This window comes from Pelophylax lessonae (assembly GCF_965119305.1).
Source record: "Pelophylax lessonae genome assembly, chromosome: 3".
NCBI classification, from domain to species: Eukaryota; Metazoa; Chordata; class Amphibia; order Anura; family Ranidae; genus Pelophylax; species Pelophylax lessonae.
The window spans coordinates 38,936,941-38,960,659 of NC_138770.1; the positions used below are offsets into that span (position 1 = coordinate 38,936,941).

At 44.1% G+C, this 23,719-nt stretch overlaps 5 protein-coding genes across 5 annotated transcripts in view; 2 read left to right on the plus strand and 3 right to left on the minus strand.

The window, feature by feature from the left end:
• LOC309550737 (uncharacterized protein) overlaps nucleotides 1-23,719 on the minus strand; it is a 578,111-nt gene that overhangs the window by 507,850 nt on the left and 46,542 nt on the right. The window lies entirely within an intron of this gene.
• The window catches only part of LOC309550685 (uncharacterized protein), a 903,485-nt gene that overhangs the window by 380,959 nt on the left and 498,807 nt on the right, over nucleotides 1-23,719 (plus strand). The gene's annotated exons all lie outside the window — the stretch shown is intronic.
• LOC309550757 (uncharacterized protein) overlaps nucleotides 1-23,719 on the minus strand; it is a 245,401-nt gene that overhangs the window by 175,600 nt on the left and 46,082 nt on the right. The gene's annotated exons all lie outside the window — the stretch shown is intronic.
• The window catches only part of LOC309550707 (uncharacterized protein), a 233,561-nt gene that overhangs the window by 79,659 nt on the left and 130,183 nt on the right, over nucleotides 1-23,719 (plus strand). The window lies entirely within an intron of this gene.
• The window catches only part of LOC309550005 (uncharacterized protein), a gene marked incomplete at its 5' end in the record, with an annotated part of 44,667 nt that continues 38,686 nt past the window's right edge, over nucleotides 17,739-23,719 (minus strand). Inside the window, 2 exons of the mRNA XM_082250479.1 lie at nucleotides 17,739-18,580; nucleotides 19,251-19,383. Coding sequence (XP_082106605.1) covers nucleotides 17,823-18,580; nucleotides 19,251-19,383 — 891 coding nt within the window. The 3' untranslated portion in view covers nucleotides 17,739-17,822. The remainder of the gene's footprint in view (nucleotides 18,581-19,250; nucleotides 19,384-23,719) is intronic.

Below are 23,719 nucleotides of genomic sequence, written 5' to 3' on the forward strand. Positions count from 1 at the left end.
GTGAACAAAATGGTGGTAGATCCACCTTTTTTTTTTTACAAAAACAAGGGTCAATAAATCACCAATCCCAGCGAACATGAAATAATCTAAAGATCAAAACTAAATTTCATTGCATAATAAGCTGCTACTGTATTAATAAATGTCCACCATAACCATATATGCTTGAAATCAAATAAGATCTTTGAAACATTAGCAGCGCTCAACAGGTATCTAATACACCGTATGCATCTAAATAGTTCAGAATTATTGCACCCCGTGAAAAATGCAACAGCAGTAAAGTGGCTCCACTCTAAAATCTTGAAAGTGTTCAGGGTGATCGAACATAAGAGTCCCTTCACCACCCCTTGTGAGAACCTTCCTCTTCAGGTGTTACACTCACCAGATCCTTAACCACTTGCAGACTGCCAGCAGTACATATACTGCGGCAGGTCGGCTCTGTCCCGCGAAACAACGTACCTGTACGTCGCTTTGCGGGAGCACGTGCGCCCATTCACCACAAGGGAAGCCAATTCGTGGGTCTGGTGGCTGCAATTGCCGCCGGGCACCCGCGATCGCTCCCCATGGAGGATCCTGATCTGAGACCTGCGTACTTGGATAGCTGCTGTGGTAATAATCCCAACAGAAACTAAGGCACTATGGTGACAGTTGTAAAAAGGGGTAAGGGGGTTTGGGACCTTCAATGAGGCACAGGTAATCCTTGCTCCTCCATCCCTAAATTCAGAAATAATAAGGAGGGAATTTATATGAGGCAACTGAAAAGAGTCTGATATTGAAGTATGTAACAAAGATATAATGTCATAGAATGGTACATTACAACATATACATGTCAATAATAAAACATTACATTTGAAATTGGATATTTGATACAAATTCATATATGTATGTACAAAATACAAATTAGCAGCATGAAGCATGAAACAATAAATAAACCAACACTGGTAGTACTCCATGTGTCAAACAGTGAAAGTAAATCATGATTGGATCATATAGACTGGGTAAATTGATATGGGGGGCTAAATCTCTATAGGGTAAGGCTGCATCGTGTATCACTCGACACGTTTCGTGATCTAAGTCACTTCTTCAGAAGCTGATGCTGCTCTAGATCTATAGAAAGATGAACATATTAATAAATCTAATGATACTTTGAAGTATCAGAAGATAAAGTGGATAAAAAAGAAGAAAAGGTAATCCATTGAATAGCTTACATGGAGCTATTATGTCACCAATGAACGGTCATGCTGAGACAGGGTAGCTGACAATGTCTGGTCCGGGAGCTGAGGTAGAGATGAACCCTCATATGAAATGGACGCACCACAAAGGAGTAGCCAAAAATGGGGTCTCCCATGATATAGATGGAGTAATAAAGAATATATATCTCATAGGTATCTGTGAAATAATAAGAAAAGTGTATATATATATATACATGTATCCATCGTATTCATGTGGATCAAAGAATGAAACAGTGAGCCGTAGCACCAAAGGGAAATGTAAGAAGGTTGAAAAAAGGAAAAGTGCATAAAAAATATATCAAGTGTATACCAGTATGGTAATGCAGAGTAAAACCATAGCAGGGATATAGACATTTCCAAGTGCCCCAGAAAAGTGAACCTATAGAGAGACAAACAAGAGAATGAAAAAAAGAAGGTAAGTTGAAAGTATAAAGTGAGGGAGAATGCCCAAATGAATCCCTGAAATGGGAAAGGAATACAGTGTCGAATGCCCATATGACCAAAAGTAAATAAAGATGAAAAAATCATGTTGTGTGAACGTCCAGATCCAAGGAACTCTACACCAGCATCACGCTAGGCTGATGAGAGAGGAGAGATGTCTCCATACAGAAGGCTAGAAATAGTCCACTGTTGGCGCCAAAACTCTCCTCATAACAGCCGAGATGGATAGACGCACATAGAAAATGATGTCAAAAGTGCAGTGTCGGGAGACGAGGCAGAAAGGGGAGGGGCACATCATTGACTACCTTATGCTACCTTGCCTTGGGTTTATCCACTGTCACTGGTCTTTTCACGGAATACAGGCAACGTTTAGACCCTCATTTGCTTGCCATGTTCATGCTCCTAACATTGATTTCTGATGTCCTATGTTTGTTGTCCTTGTGGCACAGGTTTTCTATGCTTCTTGTTATTGCTAAGCAGTCCTTATCACACTTGAGTACACCTTCATCTCATGGAACGTGAGGGGGCTGAGTAATGCAGTGAAGCGTCAGGCACTTTTTTCTTAACTTAAATCATACCGCTCTGTGGTAGTGTGTTTGCAAGAAACGCATATCCAATCCAATACTTTGTCTTTGCCTAAAAACCATGGTTACCCGGTGCAGTTTCACTCCACTCACACTGCCTACTCCAGTTAGTGTTTTAGTTTCTAATAACGTGTTCTTCACTTTAATACATTCTCATGTCGATGTCCAGGGAAGATATATATTCTTACTATGCCAATTGGCTGGTCTGTTGTGTATTATAGCAAATATACAGTATCTCACAAAAGTAAATACACCCCATCACATTTTTGTAAATATTTTATTATATCTTTTCATGTGACAACACTGAAGAAATGACACTTTGCTACAAGGTAAAGTAGTGAGTATACAGCTTGTATAACAGTGTAAATTTGCTGTCCCCTCAAAATAACTCAACACACAGCCAATAATGTCTAAACCGCTAGCAACAAAAGTCAATACACCCCTAAGTCAAAATGTCCAAATTGGGCCCAATTAGCCATTTTCCCTCCCCCGGTATCATGTGACTCGTTAGTGTTACAAGGTCTCAGGTGTGAATGGTGAGCAGGTGTGTTAAATTTGGTATTATCACTCTCCCTCTCTCATACTGGTCAGTTCAACATGGCACCTCATAGCAAAGAACTCTCTGAGGATCTGAAAAAAGAATTGTTGCTCTACATAAAAATGGCCTGAAACTGAGCTGGAGCATGGTGGCCAAGACCATACAGCGGTTTAACAGGACAGGCCTCGCCATGGTCGACCAAAGAAGTTGAATGCACATGCTCAGCGTCATATCCAGAGGTTGTCTTTGGGAAATAGAGGTATGAGTGCTGCAAAGGTTGAAGGGGTGAGGGGTCAGCCTGCCAGTGCTCAGACCATACGCCGCACACTGCATCAAATTGGTCTGCATGGCTGTCATTCCAAATTAAGCCTTTTCTAAAAATGATGCACAAGAAAGCCCACAAGCAGACTAAGGACATGGATTACTGGAACCATGTCCTGTGATCTGATGAGACCAAGATGAACCTATTTGGTTCAGATGGTGTCAAGCGTGTGTGGCAGCAACCAGGCAAGGAGTACAAAGACAAGTGTGTCTTATCTACAGTCAAGCATGGTGGTGGGAGTGTCATGGTCTGGGGCTGCATGAGTGCTGCCAACACTGGGGAGCTACAGTACATTGAGGGAACCATGAATGCCAACATGTACTGTGACATACTGTCAGGACCCGGACTTGAACCTGGGACCTCTGTGGTGTCTGGCAATAACTCTACTCGCTGAGCTACCTGGAATGCTGGACAACTCCCTGGACAAATCCTTGAATGATCCTGCTGTGAATCTTTATTGCCTTGAACCTTGAACCCTTTGCTCCTCCCACGAACTTCCGGTTATAAGCCATGTCTTTGCACTTCCTGGTTGCCAGAATATTGTGCCTTAAACAGCCGATATCTTGCTTCTCTCTCCTGCTGCCCTCCGTATCTTTGCTACAATCCGTTATCGACACTTGGCTTGTTCCTCGACTACTGTTCTGCTTGATCCCAACCTGCAACTACTGGTTACCGACCTTTGGCTACTCCTTGACTACGCTTCAGCTTAATCCCTATCTGCTACTGGACTCTGACTTGCTCACCTCCTGGTGGGGCGATCTTGAGGACTGCGACCTGGTGCTAACACGCAGCAAAATCCATCTCCACCTTCAGGAGCGCTGGTGAAGACCGGTTAGTACTTAGACTCCGCACCTCAGGTGAGCCTGCGTCATCTGCCTGGGTGACCTGCCAGTGTTCCTATCCTGCTGGTTCCTGTGTGACCTGCGACTGCTATAGCTACTGGTCTTCGAGCCTGACCCCGGATCGTGACAGAATATTCTGGCCCAAAAAATGGAGGCCGCTATAGCAAGCATCGTGACTCGCCTTAGGCAACAAATCGCTGAGCTGCAAGAATTTGGTGTTACCTGCCAAGAATAAGTTACTAAACTAGAAAGTCTATTGGAAAGACAACAGGAGGAGATTCATGCTCTGCAGAGACTACTACTGGACCGAGGTGATACTATCACACATATGCCTCAGCCTTTACCATCCAAGTTTAATGGAGACCGCCATCATTACAGAGGTTTCCTAAATCAGTGTTGTTTATATTTCCAAACACACCCTGCTGCATTTCCTTCTGAGAAGAGGAAGGTAACCTTGATTCTCAAACTTCTGACTGGAGAAGCTCTAGCTTGGGCCTCCCCATATATTGAGCAGGACAGTGCCATTTTAAATAATCTGCAGACCTTTTTGACCGCAATGGATCAGGTTTTTGATTATCCCAACCGCTGTGCTACTGCTGAAGCAAAGCTGCATAGTCTGAGGCAGGGAAGATGCTCTGTCACTGAGTACACAGCAGAATTTAGATGTTGGGTTGCAGATACTACTTGGAACCCTGCTGCGCAAAAGAGTCAGTTCCGCCGAGGGCTTTCTGAACAGGTAAAGGATGAGCTCGCTACAGTTGAGACTCCTGATGATCTTGATGCCTTCATCCAATTATGTATCAGAATTGATCAGAGACTTACAGAAAGGAGGAAGGAGAGGCTGGGAATGTTTGCAAGTAAGAGTGGCATGCGTTTCTCTGCTACTCCATTTGTTCAGCAGGATTTCAAAGTTGCTCCTAATTCTAACACTAGTCCTGAGCCAATGCAGGTAGATGCAATTAAGAGATCCATTTCCATTCAGGAGAAAGAAAGAAGACGTTCTGAGAACCTAGGTGTTTACTGTGGAGATTCTGGTCATTACGCAATTAACTGCCCTAACAAGGTCAGAAGAAGAATTGCATCGGTTGATGTGATCACGCCTGAACAAATAAACTCCATTAGCCAGTCCATCTCCCCATTGGTCCAGGAAGAAAATAAAGTAAATTCTTCACTACCTCATTTTGTCCTCCCTATTAAACTTTTCTCTGAGGGCATTGAGATTCCTTGCTCTGCTATGCTGGACTCTGGTGCAGGGGGGAACTTTATGGACATAGACTTTGCCAAAAACAATATGATTCAGACAAGAAATAAATTAGCCCCAGTCGATATGGAGACAGTGGATGGTTCACCCTTAACTTCAGGACCTGTTACCCATGAAACAGTCCCTTTGGTTCTCCAATTTGAGGCTAACCATCGTGAGACCATCAGTTTTCAGCTGATTACATCACCTAAATTTCCTGTGATCTTGGGCATCCCTTGGTTTTCCACCCATAATCCCTCAATCAATTGGGAAGCACGCGTTATAAATTTTACATCCCCCCATTGTGAGGAATACTGTAGAGAGCCTTGTCCAACTAGTTCTCCACAGATTAAGGAAACGCAGTTCGATGTGGTTACAGCACAGTCATATCCCAAACTGCCTCCACAATACCATGAGTTTCAGGATGTCTGTGATAAGAAGAACGCTGACCAGTTACCTCCTCATCGCCCATATGATTGCCCCATTGAGCTACTCCCAGGTGCAGAAATACCTTTCGGCCGCCTATTCAATTTATCAGAACCTGAATTAAAGGTGCTCAGGGAGTGGCTTGATGAGAATTTAGAGAAGGGGTTTATTAGACACTCAACATCCCCTGCTGGAGCAGCCTTGTTCTTTGTTGAAAAGAAAGACTCTACCTTACGTCCATGCATTGATTACAGGCACATGAATAAAGTTACTATTAAAAACCGTTATCCTCTCCCGTTGATCTCTGAAATGTTGGAAAGACTTCGTTCTGCCAAGATTTTCACAAAGCTTGACTTGCGGGGGGCTTATAACCTTGTTCGTATCCGCCAAGGAGATGAATGGAAAACCGCCTTTAGAACCAGATACGGACATTTAGAGTCCTTGGTTATGCCTTTTGGTCTTTTGTAATGCCCCTGCAACCTTTCAACACTTCATCAACAATGTTTTTCGAGATCTGTTGGACCAATTTGTAGTTGCTTATTTGGATGACATCCTCATTTTTTCCAATAACCTTGGGGAACATTGCAAGCATGTTTGCACTGTCCTTGAAAGATTAAGGCAGAATCAACTTTATATCAAATTGGAGAAATGTGAGTTTGAACATACCCAGATCCAGTTTCTGGGGTATATTATTTCACCAGATGGAGTAAGCATGGATCCTGAGAAGATTAGAGCAGTAGTAGATTGGCCTGTCCCTGGAAACGTTAAGGAAATTCAAAGATTCATTGGGTTTGCCAATTTCTACAGGAAATTCATAAGAAATTTCTCTAAGGTGATAGCTCCGATTACACAGCTGACAAAGAAAGGGGTGCCCTTTGTGTGGTCATCTAATGCTCAGGCTGCTTTTGCTAAGTTAAAGACTCTGTTCACTTCTGCACCAGTATTGGTACATCCCAATCCTGAGCTACCTTTTGTAGTGGAAGTGGATGCTTCTGACTCTGCTGTGGGTGCTATCCTTTCTCAACGAAGCGGTGAAAAGATGCAGCTTCATCCTTGTGCTTACTTTTCTCGTTTAATGTCTTCAGCCGAGAGGAATTATGACATAGGGAATAAGGAGTTACTGGCAATTAAGGAAGCCTTTTCCGAATGGAGGCATTTGCTGGAAGGTACTAAGCATCCTGTGACCGTTCTCACTGATCACAGAAATCTAGAATTCATTTGTTCGGCCAAAAGATTGTCTTCTAGACAAGCACGTTGGTCGCTGTTCTTTTCTAGATTTAATTTTATTATCTCGTATAGACCTGGGTCAAGCAATGGTAAGGCTGATGCCTTATCACGGATGTTGTCGGGACCTTCCCAGGAGAACAATGCTGAATGCACAATCCTGCCTCAAAAAAACTTCCTAGGTGTCACAAGTTCAAAGGCATTCTTAAGTCTCCTCAAAGAAGGGTACAAGAATGACTCGCTCCTCAATAATCCTCCTATGAGGGGGCGTGGCTTGCAGCTGATGTAGACGGACGTGCCGAGCGCTCTCTCCGCCATCGATCCTGACATTCATCCTGATTATTGCAGTATCCGATGCCATCCGCATTCCTCACTTACCTCCCCGATCTCCTGCCGCCTGTACCTACCTGCCGGTGTGTCGCCAGAGCTGGAGCGATGTCTCGGAAGGGTAAAGAGACGCCGGGGCCTTCAGATCCCGCTCTCCAAGATGGCGCCCGACCAACCCGCTCCGCCAGGGAGGCCGCGATGAAGCTCTTCGCAATGTCCTCTGCCAAAGAGACCCCCTTCTAAGCCTCCACCTGGTCCAGACGATCCCGGTCCCCTGCCTGCGGAGCTGGATGAAGCCTGGCCTGCGGATGTGGCCTCTGCTTCCTCCTGGGATGCCGTGAGTACCGCTCCCCTTACTGGGCCTGAGCCAGACCGGGGTGTAGTAGTTGATGACTCTCCCGAGCCCACCTTGCGGGACATATTTGCGGTAGTTACATCTAGCAATAAGGCTATCCATGATCTTACTTCTGAGCTTAAGGGGGTGAAGATGGAAGTAAATTTGCTACGGCAAGATATGCAGAAACTGCGGGACCGCATGGCTGCCATTAAAGATAGATTGGGACATGTTGAGGATGACCTGACGCCATTGCAGAGGGATGTACATCATATACAACTTCTTACCACGGGCCACTCCTCCCGCTTAGAGGATATTGAGAATAGACTTCGCCGTAACAATGTTAGGGCAGTGGGCATCCCCGAAAAGGCTGAAGGCAAGGATCCTGTCACTTTTATGGAAAATTGGCTGCTTAACTCTTTTGGCAGGGATGCATTCTCTCATGTTTGCCATTGAAAGGGCCCACAGAGTTCCTTTCAAACCACCTCGCCCAGGCGAACCCCCACGCCCATTTTTGTTCAAGCTTCTGAATTATAAGGATAGAGATGCCTGTCTGTTCCTTGCCCGCACTAAAGGTGACCTCATGAAGATGGATAATGCCCGCATTTCTTTCTACCCGGACTTTTCTGCAGATGTGCAAAGGCGCAGAGCCAAATTCACTGATGTTAAAAAGCGTTTGCGGAGATTCACGGTCAACTATGCCATGTTGTAACCGGCCCGTTTGCGGGTGGTTGCTAACCATGAAACTCACTTCTTTGACAACTCTGTTGCTGCTTCTAGTTGGCTGGACAGAGTAGAACCCACCTTGGAGAGGTCTGGTGCTGTGCAGGCCTGATAGCAGGCCCATCTGGTTTCTTCGTATTAGGAGGAAGTTTGTCTGCACTTTACTGATCAAACATTTTCTGCATATTCCCCTGTTTTTTGTCGGAGTGTCAAGTGATGGATCCCACTGGATTCTTTGCCTTGCTCGGGACTGTGGTTCCTGTAAGTTCCTTCGGATCAAGAAAGAGTTGATCTTTTTTCTGTTGAGACGTTGGGGCCCCCATCCCCTTTCTGTCCTATGTGGACGTTTGCTGCGGGGTGTAATCCCCCCCCTTTTTACAGTTTTTTTTCACTTCGGATTTCTACTATGTTTTTACCTGCTCAGTACTGTACTTTTTTGGCTGCCTGTCTCACCTGTTGTGAGCCCTTGGCCATCATTTTGTTCGAACTTTTCTTGCTGCTGCCAATTGTTTTGCACCTCGTTTTGGACAAGGAGCATACCACTATGTTTTTCATTGTCGCATGTATGCTGCCCCTGATATCTGCTGGGTCTTTATGGTCCTATGTTTGGGTTGCTTGGGAGGCTGTGTCATTTGCTTTCCCCTTTTCCCTGTCCCTTTCTCTGCTAGCCATAAACTGTCCCATCTGTTTGTGCTACACCGCACATATAGGACCCCGGCACAACTTTATGAGTGGGGTAGGAGATCCCCTCCTCTTTGTCCCAAATGTAATTTGCATACAGGTGATTTTATTCACATGCTTTGGAAATGCCCCAAACTGGTGCGATACTGGCAATTCGTGGTGTCCACTATTAATCGTGTATACCAGGTTCAGATTCAGTTGGATCCGCTGGTGTGCTTGTTGGGTGGCCTGGATGAAACGCTGTACCTTCCACATGTTCTTGTGGCTCTCCTTCGACTTCTATACTTAGCTAAAAAACTGATCGCTAGAGTGTGGATGTCTTCCAGGCCCCCTGCGGGTGCTCAGTGGATCCAATCTGTCAATTCTATTCTGATACGTGAAAAACACACATATTAGCACAGAAAAGCTCCTCTTAAATTCGAGAAAATCTGGGGCTCCTGGCTGGCTACTCCAGAGGTGGCTCCTCCTCAACTTGTTCTTAATCGCTTGCTTATGTAGGTATTTACATGCTTTTGGCAGCTGAACTGTTAGTAACAACGAATGTTTAGTTGTTTTTCATGTTTCTGTTTTTTCTCCCCCCCCCCCCTTTTTCTAGGGATGTGTATGGAATGACAATGATGCTCCTTTTCTTTTACTAAGCACATTTTGCACTGATTAACGTTGTATCGCGGAATCCTCTCTGGTTGTGTATATTACTTGGGTATTTCTTGTACAATGTTTTATTGTCTTGTGCCATTCCTAATAAAGTTCTTTTTCTGATTAAAAAAAAAAAAAATAATCCTCCTATGGACGTCAATCTTGAGTTTAAGAATGGCTTTTGGATTAAAACGCATCGCCTCTATGTACCTGAGTCTGCTCGGGTTGAAGTCCTCCGGTTGAGTCATGACTCAAAACTTGCTGGACATTTTGGAGTTTCTAAAACAGAGGAACTTTTATCACGTTACTTTTGGTGGCCTGGGTACAAGAAAGATGTTAAAAGGTATGTAGCCTCGTGCCTGATCTGTGCACGCAATAAGACACCCAGAGCTTCTCCTTTGGGGTTGCTCCGACCACTCCCTATCCCATCAAGACCATGGGGGTCAATTTCAAGTGTTTGTAGTGGAGAGGATTCTTGACTCCAGGATCTTTAGGAATAAATTACAATATCTGGTTCAATGGGAAGGATATGGACCAGAAGAAAATTCCTGGGAGCCAGAAGAAAATGTTCATGCCCCAAGATTAACAAGGGAGTTCCACCAGAGGTTTCCTCTTAAACCTGGTCCTAAGACGTCCAGCGGACGTACTGGGAGGAGGGGAGTACTGTCAGGACCCGGACTTGAACCTGGGACCTCCGTGGTGTCTGGCAATAACTCTACTCGCTGAGCAACCTGGAATGCTGTGAATCTTTATTGCCTTGAACCTTGAACACTTTGCTCCTCCCATGAACTTCCTGTTATAAACCATGTCTTTGCACTTCCTGGTTGCCAGAATATTGTGCCTTAAACAGCCAATATCTTGCTTGTCTCTCCTGCTGCCGTCCGTATCTTTGCTACAATCCGTTATCAACACTTGGCTTGTTCCTCGACTACTCTTCTGCTTGATCCCAACCTGCAACTACTGGTTACCGACCTTTGGCTACTCCTTGACTACGCTTCAGCTTAATCCCTATCTGCTACTTGACTCTGACTTGCTCACCTCCTGGTGGGGCGATCTTGAGGACTGCGACCTGGTGCTAACACGCAGCAAAATCCATCTCCACCTTCAGGAGCGCTGGTGAAGACCGGTTAGTACTTAGACTCCGCACCTCAGGTGAGCCTGCGTCATCTGCTTGGGTGACCTGCCAGTGTTCCTATCCTGCTGGTTCCTGTGTGACCTGCGACTGCTATAGCTACTGGTCTTTGAGCCTGACCCCGGATCGTGACACATACTGAAGCAGAGCATGATCCCCTCCCTTCAGAGACTGGGCCGCAGGGCAGTATTCCAACCTGATAACGACCCCAAGCACACCTCCAAGACGACCACTGCCTTGCTAAAGAAGCTGAGGGTAAACGTGATGCATATCTCCAGACCTAAACCCTATTCAGCATCTGTGGGGCATTCTTAAATGGAAGGTGGAGGAGCGCAAGGTCTCTAACATCCACCAGCTCCGTGATGTAGTCATGGAGATGTGGAAGAGGACTCCAGTGGCAACCTGTGAAGCTCTGGTAAACTCAATGCCCAAGAGTAACCCTTGAAAATAATGGTGGCCACACAAAATATTGACACTTCGGGCCCAATTTGGACACACTTAGGGGTGTAATCAATTTTGTTGCCAGTGGTTTAGACATTAATGGCTGTGTGTTTAGTTATTTTGAGGGGACAGTAAATTTACACTGTTAGGGCTCTTTCACACGGGCGATCCGATCAGATCCGCCTGTCAGTTTTTTAGGCGGATATGATCGGATCCTCCATGCAGCTCTATGGGGCAGCGGATGTCAGCAGAGACACCTCCGCTGACACCCGCTGCCAACCGCATCCGATCCTGTCCGTGAAATCTGGACGGATGGAAACCCTATTTTTCCATCCGTTCAGTAATCGGATCGGATCTGATGAGAGCGGATAGGCGGTCCGCTCTCATCCGATCCCCCATAGAGGGCAGCGGGGGCTGGGACACCTCCCTCTCTGCTCTGCAAGTGGAGACGGAGCTGTCATCCGCCGGCTCAGCGGAGATCGCAGATCGATCCTTGCTGAGCAACACAGATCCGCCTACGGAGGCGGACCGTGTGAAAGAGCCCTTATACAAGCTGTACACTCACTATTTTACATTGTAGCAAAATGTAATTTCATCAATGTGGTCAGATGAAAAGATTTACAAAAAATTTTAAGGGTTTACTCACTTTTGTGAGATACTGTACCTGCAGTGGTTTTGCACAGAGCAGCCCAGATCCTCCTCTTCTCGGGTCCCTCTTTGGCGCTCCTGACCCCTCCCTCCTGTTGAGTGCCCCCACAGAAAGCAGCTTGCTATGGGGGCACCCGAGCCGAAGCTCTGTGTGTCCATTCAGACATAGAGCCGCAGCCCCGCCTGCCCCCTCTCTCTTCTCATTGGCTCACAGACTTTGATTGACAGCAGTGAAAGCCAATGGCGCCACACTGCTGTCTCAGCCAATGAGGGAGATTCCCGGGCAGCCGAGTCTCTCGATCAACATCGCTGAGATGGGTTCAGGTAAGTATTAGGGGGGCTGCTGCACACCTATGTCTTTTTATCTTATTGCATAGAATGCACCTCCTACCTTTACAACCACTTTAATGGAAGACATGTCATTCTCCTACAAATATTCTTGGTGTCCTTTCACAGGGAGCCCACAAAGCCTACACTCTCCTGGATGAGTGTGTGCTGACTGCTTCCGTAGGAACTAAGCCCTAAGATCTATAAACCTATTGGCTAGCTGGAATGACCCATCCAGCGATGATTCTGGATGACATCTCCGTCCCATTGGTGCTGCTAGTGAGAGTGACAAATATGTCCTAAAACTCCTAGCAAAGCTGTAGCTTGAGAGCATACTCAAAGTATCCCAATATCCATGTCATGGAATCAGTTATCCTTGGCAGTTCTGCAAATGGTAGGAACAAAACTTTGTTCTCATAGGATGCCGAAGCCACCTTAGATTACAACACAGCATGGATATAAACACTACCCATACTAGGCAGAATGGCAACAAGGATCCCTCATGGCACAAAGCCCAGAACCCGGCAAACCTGACTGAGAAAAAAAACCCTTATGCCCCGTACACACGTACCGATCGTCGGCCGACCGATCGGCCGTCTTTTGTCCCCGGGCTGTCGTGTCCGCTGAAAAGTGCAAAAGACTGCACACAAATTTTGTCCCCCGACTACAGCCGACTGCAGAAGTGATGTCATGTGATGGTTAACTTTCCGTGTGTTTTTTCTTTTCTGAGCATGCCCAGTCTTGCAAATCTGCTGTCTGTCGGCCGAATTCTGTATTGACTGGCGAACAATCGGCCGCTCTGGTGTCGGCATACAAAAATTTTAATGCTTGCACGACAGATTCTTTTCGGCCGAAAGTGCGCTGTCGGCTGTCGGAAGCATAATACTAACAAGCCGAAAATCGGCCGAATCTTTTCGGCCGACAATCTGCACGTGTGTACGGGGCATTAGAGAGGCTGCCTTCATGACTGGGACTTTACTCAAAACTGGACTGAAAGAGATCCCATCTGGAGCAGTATCTGCCAAAGGGTCCTAAAGGCCCTGATTCTGGCCAAGCTTCCTGTTGAGGTTGTAGCCCTAGAGAGATCGCCATCATGGCTCAATCCTTACTCCAATTGGACTGAAGGGGATCCCACCTGGAGCTGATAAATCACCAAAGAATCCTTCCTAGCCTAAAGCTTTAATCTTGGCAAACTTCCTGGCTGATGAGATGGACCTTAAGAGTGCATGTTTTAATGGCTCAGTCTTTACCCAAGTTGGACTGAAAGGAGATCTCATCTGGAGCTGGCAAGGAAGTCCAGAGCAAGTAGGAAATCCCCCCTTGAGAGTCTTGGCTCTCCTTTGAGTCTCAGATGGAGACGCCCATCAAAGTATTAGATGAGTAAAGCCCCATACACACGCATCGAAAATTGGCAGGGAATTTTCGGCCGACGTCCGATCTGCCGATTTTCAGCTTGTTAGTATGATGCTTCCGACAACCAACTCCGACTTTTTCGGCCGAAAAAAATCTGGTGTGCAGACTATAAAATTTTTGTTGGCCGTCAACACAACGGACGATTTTCGTGCAGTCAGTACAGATTTTGACAGGGAAAAATCTGATGAGCAGGTCTGGGCATGCTCAGTGAAGAAAAAACACAAAGAAAACAAACCAACACATGACATCACTTCTGAAGTAGAATTTTGTTGGCCGAGAAAATTCGTGTGCAGTCTAGGCACATTCCAACCAACAAAACACAACTTGGACAAAAGTCGGACGATCGGTCGGCCGATAATCGTTGCATATGTACAAGGCTTTAGGGATTGTCCATCCATGAGACACTGGATATGACAGGGACTGCAGAGATCTGCCTTTTAAGAGAGCTTTAGGATCAGTTGAAGACCAGAATGTACCTGACGAGAGGACCGAGGATCATCAGAGGTTCCAGGGTGAAACGAAATGCATTAGATGACAGGACTAAAGGCCCGTACACACGTACCGATCGTCGGCATACAAACGTCGGCGGACGAAAGATCTGCCGATTGTACGCGTGTTAGTATGGTGCCTCCGACAGATGTCTGCGCACAATCCGCGGACAAAAGTCTTTCTTGCAAACATGAAAATTTTTGTCTGCGGACACCAGAACGGACGATTGTTCGCCTGTCAGTACAGAATTCGGCCGACAGACCGCAGATTTGCAAGACTGGGCATGCTCAGAAAATTAAAAACACAGGGAAAGTTAACCATTACATGACATCACTTCTGCAGTCAGCTGAAGTCTGCAGACAAAATTCTTGTGCTGTCCTTGTGCTGTCTTTGCACTTTTCAACAGACACCGACATCCCGGGGAGAAAAGACGAACATTTGTATGCCGACGATCGGTACGTGTGTACGGGGCTTTACAGTGACGTCAAATCCTGGTATTGGATCAAAAATTCAAACCCCAGCCATTGCAGTATCTTTTTCATGCTTTCAACAAGAATCTATTTTGTGAGTGCGCATTTTATATTAAGAAAAGCTTTTTAAATTTAAAATGGTATTATGCCATGATCTTTTAATCTTCCTCCTATGATAACGTACAACCTGGGGAGATATGAGGAACAGCTGAGAAACCCCCCTAGGATTCTTACTACAGCCGATATTCTTTATGGGAGTCGGTGGGGGAACAAGAGGAAGGGGAGCACGGCACCTTCATCATTGCCATTACATGTTATTGCACTTTTAAAACATACCTTGGCACAGAAGATTTACAGCACTTTATGAACTTATTTTATATTCATGCTATTATGATTTCTTTATTTATGGATGTATTATCAGCGCTGTTATACAGTTTTTCATATATGAAATTAAACCATGCCTGTAGCAGGTAAAGTTTGGGATATACACCATCACCCAAAATTTCATAGAATTGGATATTTACACATATATATCTTGAGGTTTTCTTGGATTGCTTGGTCATAACCATACTGAGTAGAGCACAGACAGCGCTGGGACCTCACACTTCTAATTTTCCAAGGACACCACACCTTTCACCTGGCAGCAGTCTAATTACTAATTTAACCTTTACTGAGTACAGAGCGGGAACACTGACATTACTAAAAAAAATCTTGATATTTTCAGAGTAGAGAATCCTTGCACAGGGAAAGTTGCAAAAGACTCCTTTAGAGTGTACTAACTACCTGTGGCAACCTGTTGGTGGCTGTCATCTTCCTCCCTGGATGCCTGAACAAAGCAGGAAATGCCAGGAAATTCATACAGGGTTTTGCCTGCCAAGGCATTAGCACCAAAGGCCCAGTTTACAGTGTGCATAATACATGCAGATCTGGGGAGACTTAATAGCAAGTGTCCATTAGTCAGCTTCCCATACACCAGCTTTAAGAGGCCCGTAGAAGGGCTGACAATCCAGGAACAGTATCAGTAAGGAAGAGATTCCCCTCTCCAGCTATAAACTGCATAGAACAGTCACAGCATAGAGGGATTAGACTGTGGCTGCCAGCTAACATAGGTCCAAGGGAGAACTCCACATTGTTAGGAATAAAAGGAATATTATAACATGTACAATTGCTCGCAAGTCACGTAGTAAATGATTAAATACCTTCTCAACTCAAACTACAGGTGCTGAAGTTTCCTAAGCTATCCAAAAAAAGACAATGTAACAGTTGTTTCTGTCTGCTAGGAGAGAAATCCCTCTAAGGGGTTAACTACTGCTAAAGGAATACTGACACTGCAGACTTCTCACATCAGAGCACCACCACAACAGGTGTTTAATTAAAGCGGTAGTATACCGATTTTTGTGACTTTTACATACAGGTAAGCCTATAATAAGGCTTACCTGTAGGTACAATTAATATCTCCTAAACCTGCACGGTTTAGGAGATATTTGCACTGCATGCAGCCACTGACGCGAGCGGCACATGCGCCCTGAAGAATTCGGCAGACCTTCAGAGTTCCTTGCCGGGAAGTTGCCGGAAAGTTAATCCCCCACGTCATTGGGGGATTAACGTCATTGCGGCTCCGGCCACTCACAGCGCCGGAGCCGCCGAACCCGGAAGAGACGCGAGGGATCATGTCCGCTCCCACAGTGGTGTCCGGGCTTCGTTCTAAGGTAAGTATTTCATAATGAGCTAGTATGCGATGCATACTAGCTCATTATGCCTTTGTCTTGCAGGTTTTTTTTTTTTTGGAGTATACTACCGCTTTAAACAGAAAGCAAACCTTGCTTAAACAGTTATCTTGTTCAGAACATGAAAAAAAAAAAAAAAAGACAAAGGAAAAATGCTGCAATGCACATAGATCACACGGTAATCTCAATGTGTTTTTATTTATTTATTTTTTAACATGAGTGGAGTTACTCCCTGACAGTCTGCATGGCATCTGGTATCTTCTGCTGACCTCAAGCCAAACATACTCACGTATCCTGGACCTCTTTCACAGAGCAATCAATGCATCTGCAGGGCGACCCGTATCCCAGAGGCAGGAAAAGTAGAGCACACCACCATGATGGGCACAGTGTAATGGCCACCTGCTGTTAGCAGGGCATGCGCCCTGGTGCAAATACCCGCCATTTACCTCCGTTTTGCAGATATCAATCTTCTGGGCACGTGTGTTATAACACTACCCGCTAATAGCTGGGGACTCAGTGACTATCGGAGCCATCCCAGAAGACTTCTGGGTACCACAGGATGCTCCCAATATTTGCACAGCTGTCCCGCATGAGACCCGGCCACTGACTCTTCGTACAAAATGGTCCTATGTGTGAGGAGGACAAAAAAGGGATACGGCTTCTGGCTCAGTCTGAAAACTTTTTAGGAGTGGGGTCCTATGGGGTAAGAGCAAAGGTGGGGCTACCCAAATGTATGCTGCCATGGAAGTCTTTCAGGAAATATAATTTAGCAGCAATTTAAATGGTTTTTCCCCCCTCTGCAAATGTCACTTTTGCCCCATTTATGGACAGTCTTAAGGCATCACCCAAGAATTTTAAAGACTTATGCATTTTTATTATTTCACTTAACCTCTTTACGCCGGCGCCTCCCAACCTTTCAAGAGGTTTAGGATGCCGGGAGGTGGGGTTTAAAATCACGTGACTGCCGTGATTGACGTGATCCAAAAACTCCTGATCGCAAGCGGCAATTGGGAGCTTTTGGTTAGGGGCCCATAACTGTACTGGGAGCGCACAGGGCGTGCACTCTCGGCACAGCTGTATTGACCGCAATTCAAGCAAATATGCGGCCTCTCGGCCCCAAGACCTAGGTGCCAAGAGGCTGCATATTTATTAAATTATCTGCTCCCTGCTGAATATAATTTTTATAAAGAAATTTTGAATTGGTCCATGTCCCCCAAGGCAGTGACCAGCCCCCATGCACTTTTTTAAAGATTCTGTTTGCCCACATAGATCCCATTGACTTCAGCTAGGTTTGAATTAACAATCAAAATGTAGGATTCTTTTAGTAAAAGTCCTTGTCAGCTCCTGCCATCTGAACTCTGAATTCAATGATCCCTACAACCCTTTGTGAAATCTCTAATGTGTGACAAGTTGTGATTTGTGCAGAAAACATTTTCCACATTAAGGGGGGGGGGGGGGAAGAGCTTTTTCTGTGTGTGGCAAATTTAATGTACATAAAGACTGGACTTTCGGGAGAAAAAGATTTTCAACACTCCGATCAGGAATATTGCTCCTTCTCTGTGTGGGATCTGTGATGATGAACAAGGTTTGAATTCCATGAAAATCATTTCCTGTACTCAGGGCAGGAATTACGGCTTCTCCCCTATGTGAGATCTCTGATGTATAACAAGATTTGATTTACTTGAAAAACATTTCCCACATTCAGAGCAGGAAAACGGCTTCTCCCCAGTGTGAGATCTCTGATGCATAACAAGGTCTGATTTCTGTAAAAAACATTTCAAGCACTCAGGGCAGGAATACGGCTTCTCACCGGTGTGAAACCTCTGATGTCTGTAAAGACTGGACTTATCTGAAAAACATTTCCCACACTCAAGGCAGGGATACGGCTTCTCCCCCGTGTGACATCTCTGATGTTTAGCAAGGTCTGATTTTTGTGAAAAACATTTCCCGCACTCGGAGCAGAAATATGGCTTCTCCCCCGTGTGGGAGCCCAGATGTCTAACAAGATTTGATTTCTTTGTGAAACACTTTCCACACTCAGGACAGGAATTTGGTTTCTTGCTCTTGTGAGATCTGTAATGTATGACAAGTTCTGATTTATAAAGGAAACATTTCCCGCACTCAGAACAGGAATGAAGCTTTCCACCTGTGTGAGATCTCTGATGCACAATAAGAGTTAATTCAGAGCTAAAACTTTCCCCACATTGAGGACAGGAAAATGTCTCCTCCCCCTGAATTCCAGCACCATCCCTCACAGTACGAGGTTGCGCCGAGTCAGAGAGATTTGATGATCTATCCACACTGTGAAGTCCTCCAACCATAGCTGAGCTCATTGTCTTTTCTTCTGCACAATCTCTTGTGATGTCCTTGTCTTCCATTTTACAACCTGGAGATAAAGTGAGACAAAAAACATGAATAGATACAAGAGGGTTTGTTCGCTTAAGTCAAGATTCCACCTAGATCAGGTAGATTTTAGTGAACAAATGTTCTCTGTGGATGTCCCAACCAGCTGTGACCCTCTTTATCAAAGGGCCTTTGATCCTCCCCTTTTCAAATCACTTCTTCTGACAATGCTGTCAGAACAGGAACCAATGGGGACTGAGATGTGCGTGTTTTCACACAACCACAAGACTAGGCACTTGGTCATGTGATCTCTGATAAACAAGAAGTTTAAAGTTCAGTCATGCAGAGAAAAAGTGACAATAGACCTAGGTTTCTGGTGATAGGCAGCACTGGAGGGTGCTGTGTTTTATATTTTTTGTTACTCCTTTCATCTTTTATGTTAACATTTAGGAATAAATCTGCTCGATAAAAGAGATACCATCCTAAGAAAGTCACAATCTGTGTTATTATATCTGTGCTACTGTAACTAGGAGTGAAACACAACCTAATACTGGAAGATTAAATCCCAGAATTTAAAGAAATGTCTTTAGGATGGGTATAAGTGACTACTATCAACCTATTATTGGTTGGAATAACTTATCTCCCGCCCTACTCTGAACCAATCAGTGTGCATAAACAGAGTGGAGATAAAAGAAGAATAAATTATGGCTCACCTGTGCTGATCTCTGTAGGAGTGTCCTCCTCTTCCAATGACCCTATTTCAGCCTCTTCCATGTACTGATGATCATCCTCCACATCTGTTTCCTCTGCTTCACTCTCAACTTTTATTTTAATCAGATCATCACCCTAAACCAACAGAATGGCAGAAAATAACATCTCCACACATTGTCTCCACATGTCAGAGTGTTCACTCACTTCATGTTCCAGACCCTCAACTCCACCTACCTGATGATGGTGAGGGATGGTGTGACCTTCCTGTGTGGAATCCCGGGAATACAGAGGGTTTCTGTTATTAGCTGGCTCCGTTTTGTTCTTGTAGTGGTCCTTCTGTCCTTCAGAAAGCTCCTTCATCACACCATACTCCTCATAATCTTCTTTATACTCTTCTTTAACAACAATATTATAATCCCCGAGGATTCCACTCTGAATATATAATAAAACATCCATTGTAACAAACATGCTGTGTATAAATCAGAACTAAATAATTGTTACTCATCAACATCACACACACAATGATACAGTCACCATCCAGACACATCCCTTGTCTGTTACTGGATAATGTCCCAGAATTCCCAGCACCGCTCACCTCTCCTGTCAGCAGCTCCATCATCATCTTGGTGACTTCTAGAATCTTCTGCATGTTGTGTCTCTCAGGTTTTAGGGAGTCACATGGAGGCACTGTGATGGTCATATGATCTCCTGACTTCAGAAGAGGAAATCTCTGTATTGAAGAACCAATAGGAAAATCATGTTAGAATCCCAGAATCCTCACCTCTCCGCTCAGGTCTGTGTTTTATTAATAGAGATGAGTAGAGTAAAGTCATGTGACCTCCCAGAATCCTCCTTACCTCTCCGGTCAGCAGGTAGATGATCTCCAGGGTGAGGTTTAGTATCTTCTCAGTCATGTGACTCCGGTCCTCCTCCATCCTCATTGATGTGGTCATGTGATCTATGCAGTATTCTCTATTGACAGATAGTAAAGATTTATCAGGACTGTATTGGTTGTTCAATATTAGGATATATATATATATTATATATATATATATACATATACATATACATACACACACACACACACACACACACACACACACATATACATACATACACACAATACCAAACAAGTAGACATTAAGAGCTCACAATTAACATGTCTCATGGGATAGGTACCATTTAGAAGAAACACTTGTAGGTAGTTTACAAACAAAAATGTAGAGAGCCCAACTGCCCTATAAGTCGTAGGCAAAAGATCGCAACATGCAATAACAGATTCAACAATCATATCCACTAGAGGTCGACCCAGACATGCTTTCTTACTGGGTCCCATAATGAGCCATATCCGGTACCTGAGTGTTAGAGAGAATCAGGGAGAATTGTTTGAACAATCATAGGAAACATTGGAATTTGGAAGAAGTAAAAGAAATCAATCCAAAAGATGCCATAGAGCCATAAACTTTGAGTGGTGTTCATATAGACAAACGGTCATCTTTTCTATCCTCATAATATATCTCAATTCTGCTACAGGGCTGCAGAGTCGGTAGATAAATGTTCCGACTCCGACTCCTCAGTTTTTTGTACTTCCGACTCTGTATTAATATGTATTAATCTTTCGACACTGACTTGGGTGGGTGGCATTGCAATAACTATTCTGGCCACATCACTAACGATCTCTGGATAAACAAGGATGGCTTCTTCAACAGTAAGTTTTGATAAGCGATCATACTTTTCAACTTATTTTAGTGCTTTATAAAACTCCTGTTGGAATTTTTTCCATTTACTGGTTCTGTAACGCTTATGCGACGTTGCTTTCCTTTAGCAACTTCCATTTTGTCTAAGAAGGAATCAAACTCGAATTCTTCATTTGAAGAAGATGATTCTGAATTACCACTATTGCTTAAAAGAACTTAATCCTGTGGAGGTATTTCAGGTCATAATCCCTTCATGTGAACTGGTACAACATAGAGGGCCCATTTCCCAGTAGCAGTCTGCTCACTGTTCAACAAAAGTCGGCTCATTGGGTCGACATAAAATAGCCGCTAACAAGATTTCATTTTCCAGCAAAAGACTCTCTCTATTCATCATTGAAGATGCAATGCCCTCAGCTATTAACCCTCCATTTTTGATCAGGCGATATAACAGGCTCTTCAATTCCAAGAGGAATTTACCCGGGGTTAGATCGTCACATTGCAACCACTTGGTGACAGTGGAGTGAGAAAGAAGGTTCTCCAGCTCTTTTGTTTGTGTCCACTGGCTTTCAGTTAATGCAAGATTTTCATTGTCCATTTCTTCTATAAAGTCTTTAAGTTCAAGCAAACGCTTCACCATTAAAGAAGTGCTTCCTCAGCGAGTTGTTTGATCCAAAATGGCTCCTTTTCCTGCATGTCTTTTCAAAATTGCATCTGTTTTCAGGGGGCCCTGGCTGTAACAGTTACTTGCTGTAATTTGCCAATTAGTGCCAATTCTATTCCGCTATTCAATTCTATTCCGCTATTCAATAAAAACCTTTGGGTATAAACAATTAAATTGCGGGATAGTCTGTGTTGGTACGTGTGAGATACACCTTTCCAATTTTTGGGGTGCATCTCATACTTCCGAGGATTTGAGGGTGCTGCCTGTTCCGAACTCCTCCTACTCCTCATCCTGCCTTTGGGGGTACAAAAAAATAGTAATTGGGGCCTAGTCTGGTTCTGTACGTGTGAGATACATACACCTTTTTTTGATAATATTTTCTATTCTGCTATTCAATAAAAACCTTTGGGTATAAACAATTAAATTGTGGGATTGTCTGTGTCGGTACGTGTGAGATACACCTTTCCAATTTTTGGGGTGCATCTCATACTTCCGAGGATTTGAGGGTGCTGCCTGTTCCGAACTCCTCCTACTCCTCATCCTGCCTTTGGGGGTACAAAAAAATAGTAATTGGGGCCTAGTCTGGTTCTGTACGTGTGAGATACATACACCTTTTTTTGGTAATATTTTCTATTCCGCTATTCAATAAAAACCTTTGGGTATAAACAATTAAATTGCGGGATAGTCTGTGAAGGGGAATGACAGGACCTCTTTCTAGTTGCTGGCAACCATTTTCTAGCTTGACCTGTGTAACACCATTTTCTTTCTTACAACTGTGACTTGTAATGACTTGTTTCAGTTAAGGTTACTTTAAGTCTTTAGTTAAACATGAACAATGACCTAAGTAAATCACCCGATATGTTCTGACATTTCAAGATAAAGATACATCCCCACTTCCTTTGTACCTAACACATTCTGCTTCCTTTTATTCTAAGTTGAGCTATAGGGTCTAGACAAGGCGTATTTTGCAATTTCTAACGAACATTCTGTATTAACCCATTGTTCAACTTTTGTGAGAACTTGACTCTTCCTGAGAGTATCCACTCCCCCTCCCAACTGTATTTCCTGTTCAATACTGTGTATAATAGTTACCCCGCTTTGAAAATAAAGTTAAGAATGTTTTAGACTGAGCAGTGGTTGCACATGTTTTCTTTAACAGGATAAAACATTCTCCAGAGCTCTGCTGTTTTTGCATAGAACAGACTAGACGTTGCTATTAAGTCAGGGACTTAACTTTTGAGTATACATTTAAGGTATCTAGGGTGAATATAAAGAGAAATCACCAACAGATTGGGGGCTACATCTGGGATCGGAGAGAGAGCGGCCATCACGGGTCCAAGGATTCACCGGTCTGGGTAAGGAGATATTTTATTTTATCTGTTTGCCTGTCCGGTGGGACTTGGCCGTTTGGCCCTGGTTCCGTTCTTTGAGCCATAGACACCAAACGCTCAGGGAGCGTGTTGGATAATAGAGCAGCTCTGGGAGATGCTCTGGATCTTTACATATATATATATATATATATATATATATATATATAAGCATCAGGGAAGCTTGAATACTAATATATATATATATATATATATATATATAGAGGCTTCAGGGAAGCCAGAATAATATTTTTCAGGGAAAGATATTATATGTTAGGTTGTTGAACCTGAATACGTTCCGGGAACGTATCGAGACAGTGTCTCTGGGAGACACAGGATTTGTCATTTATAAGGAAAGACAATATCCGGGGCTTCTGGGAAGCCCAGGGGATTTTTTCTCGAGAAGAATCCCGTTCCTCTGGGAGGGACAAATAAAACGTCTCTGGGAGGCGTTGAAGCTGTCTTCAACAAAGACCAGGGGGTTTTAGGAAAACCCCGTTCCTTTAGTGAATAATAAATAGATGTCAGTCTGTTCTGTGTAGAAAACAAATACTTTCCTTTTCTTGCTAACATCTTTCTATCGCATAGAAACTGTAAGATTTAGAGTATAAGATAATTTGTTTGTTTGATCTAAAAGACTTATTTGGTAAGTAGATAAGTCTGTTGATCACGTGATTATTTTGTTATTTCATTTTGTTATGCCATTTGAAAATATTGTCATATTGTATTGGAGTATTATATTGCTG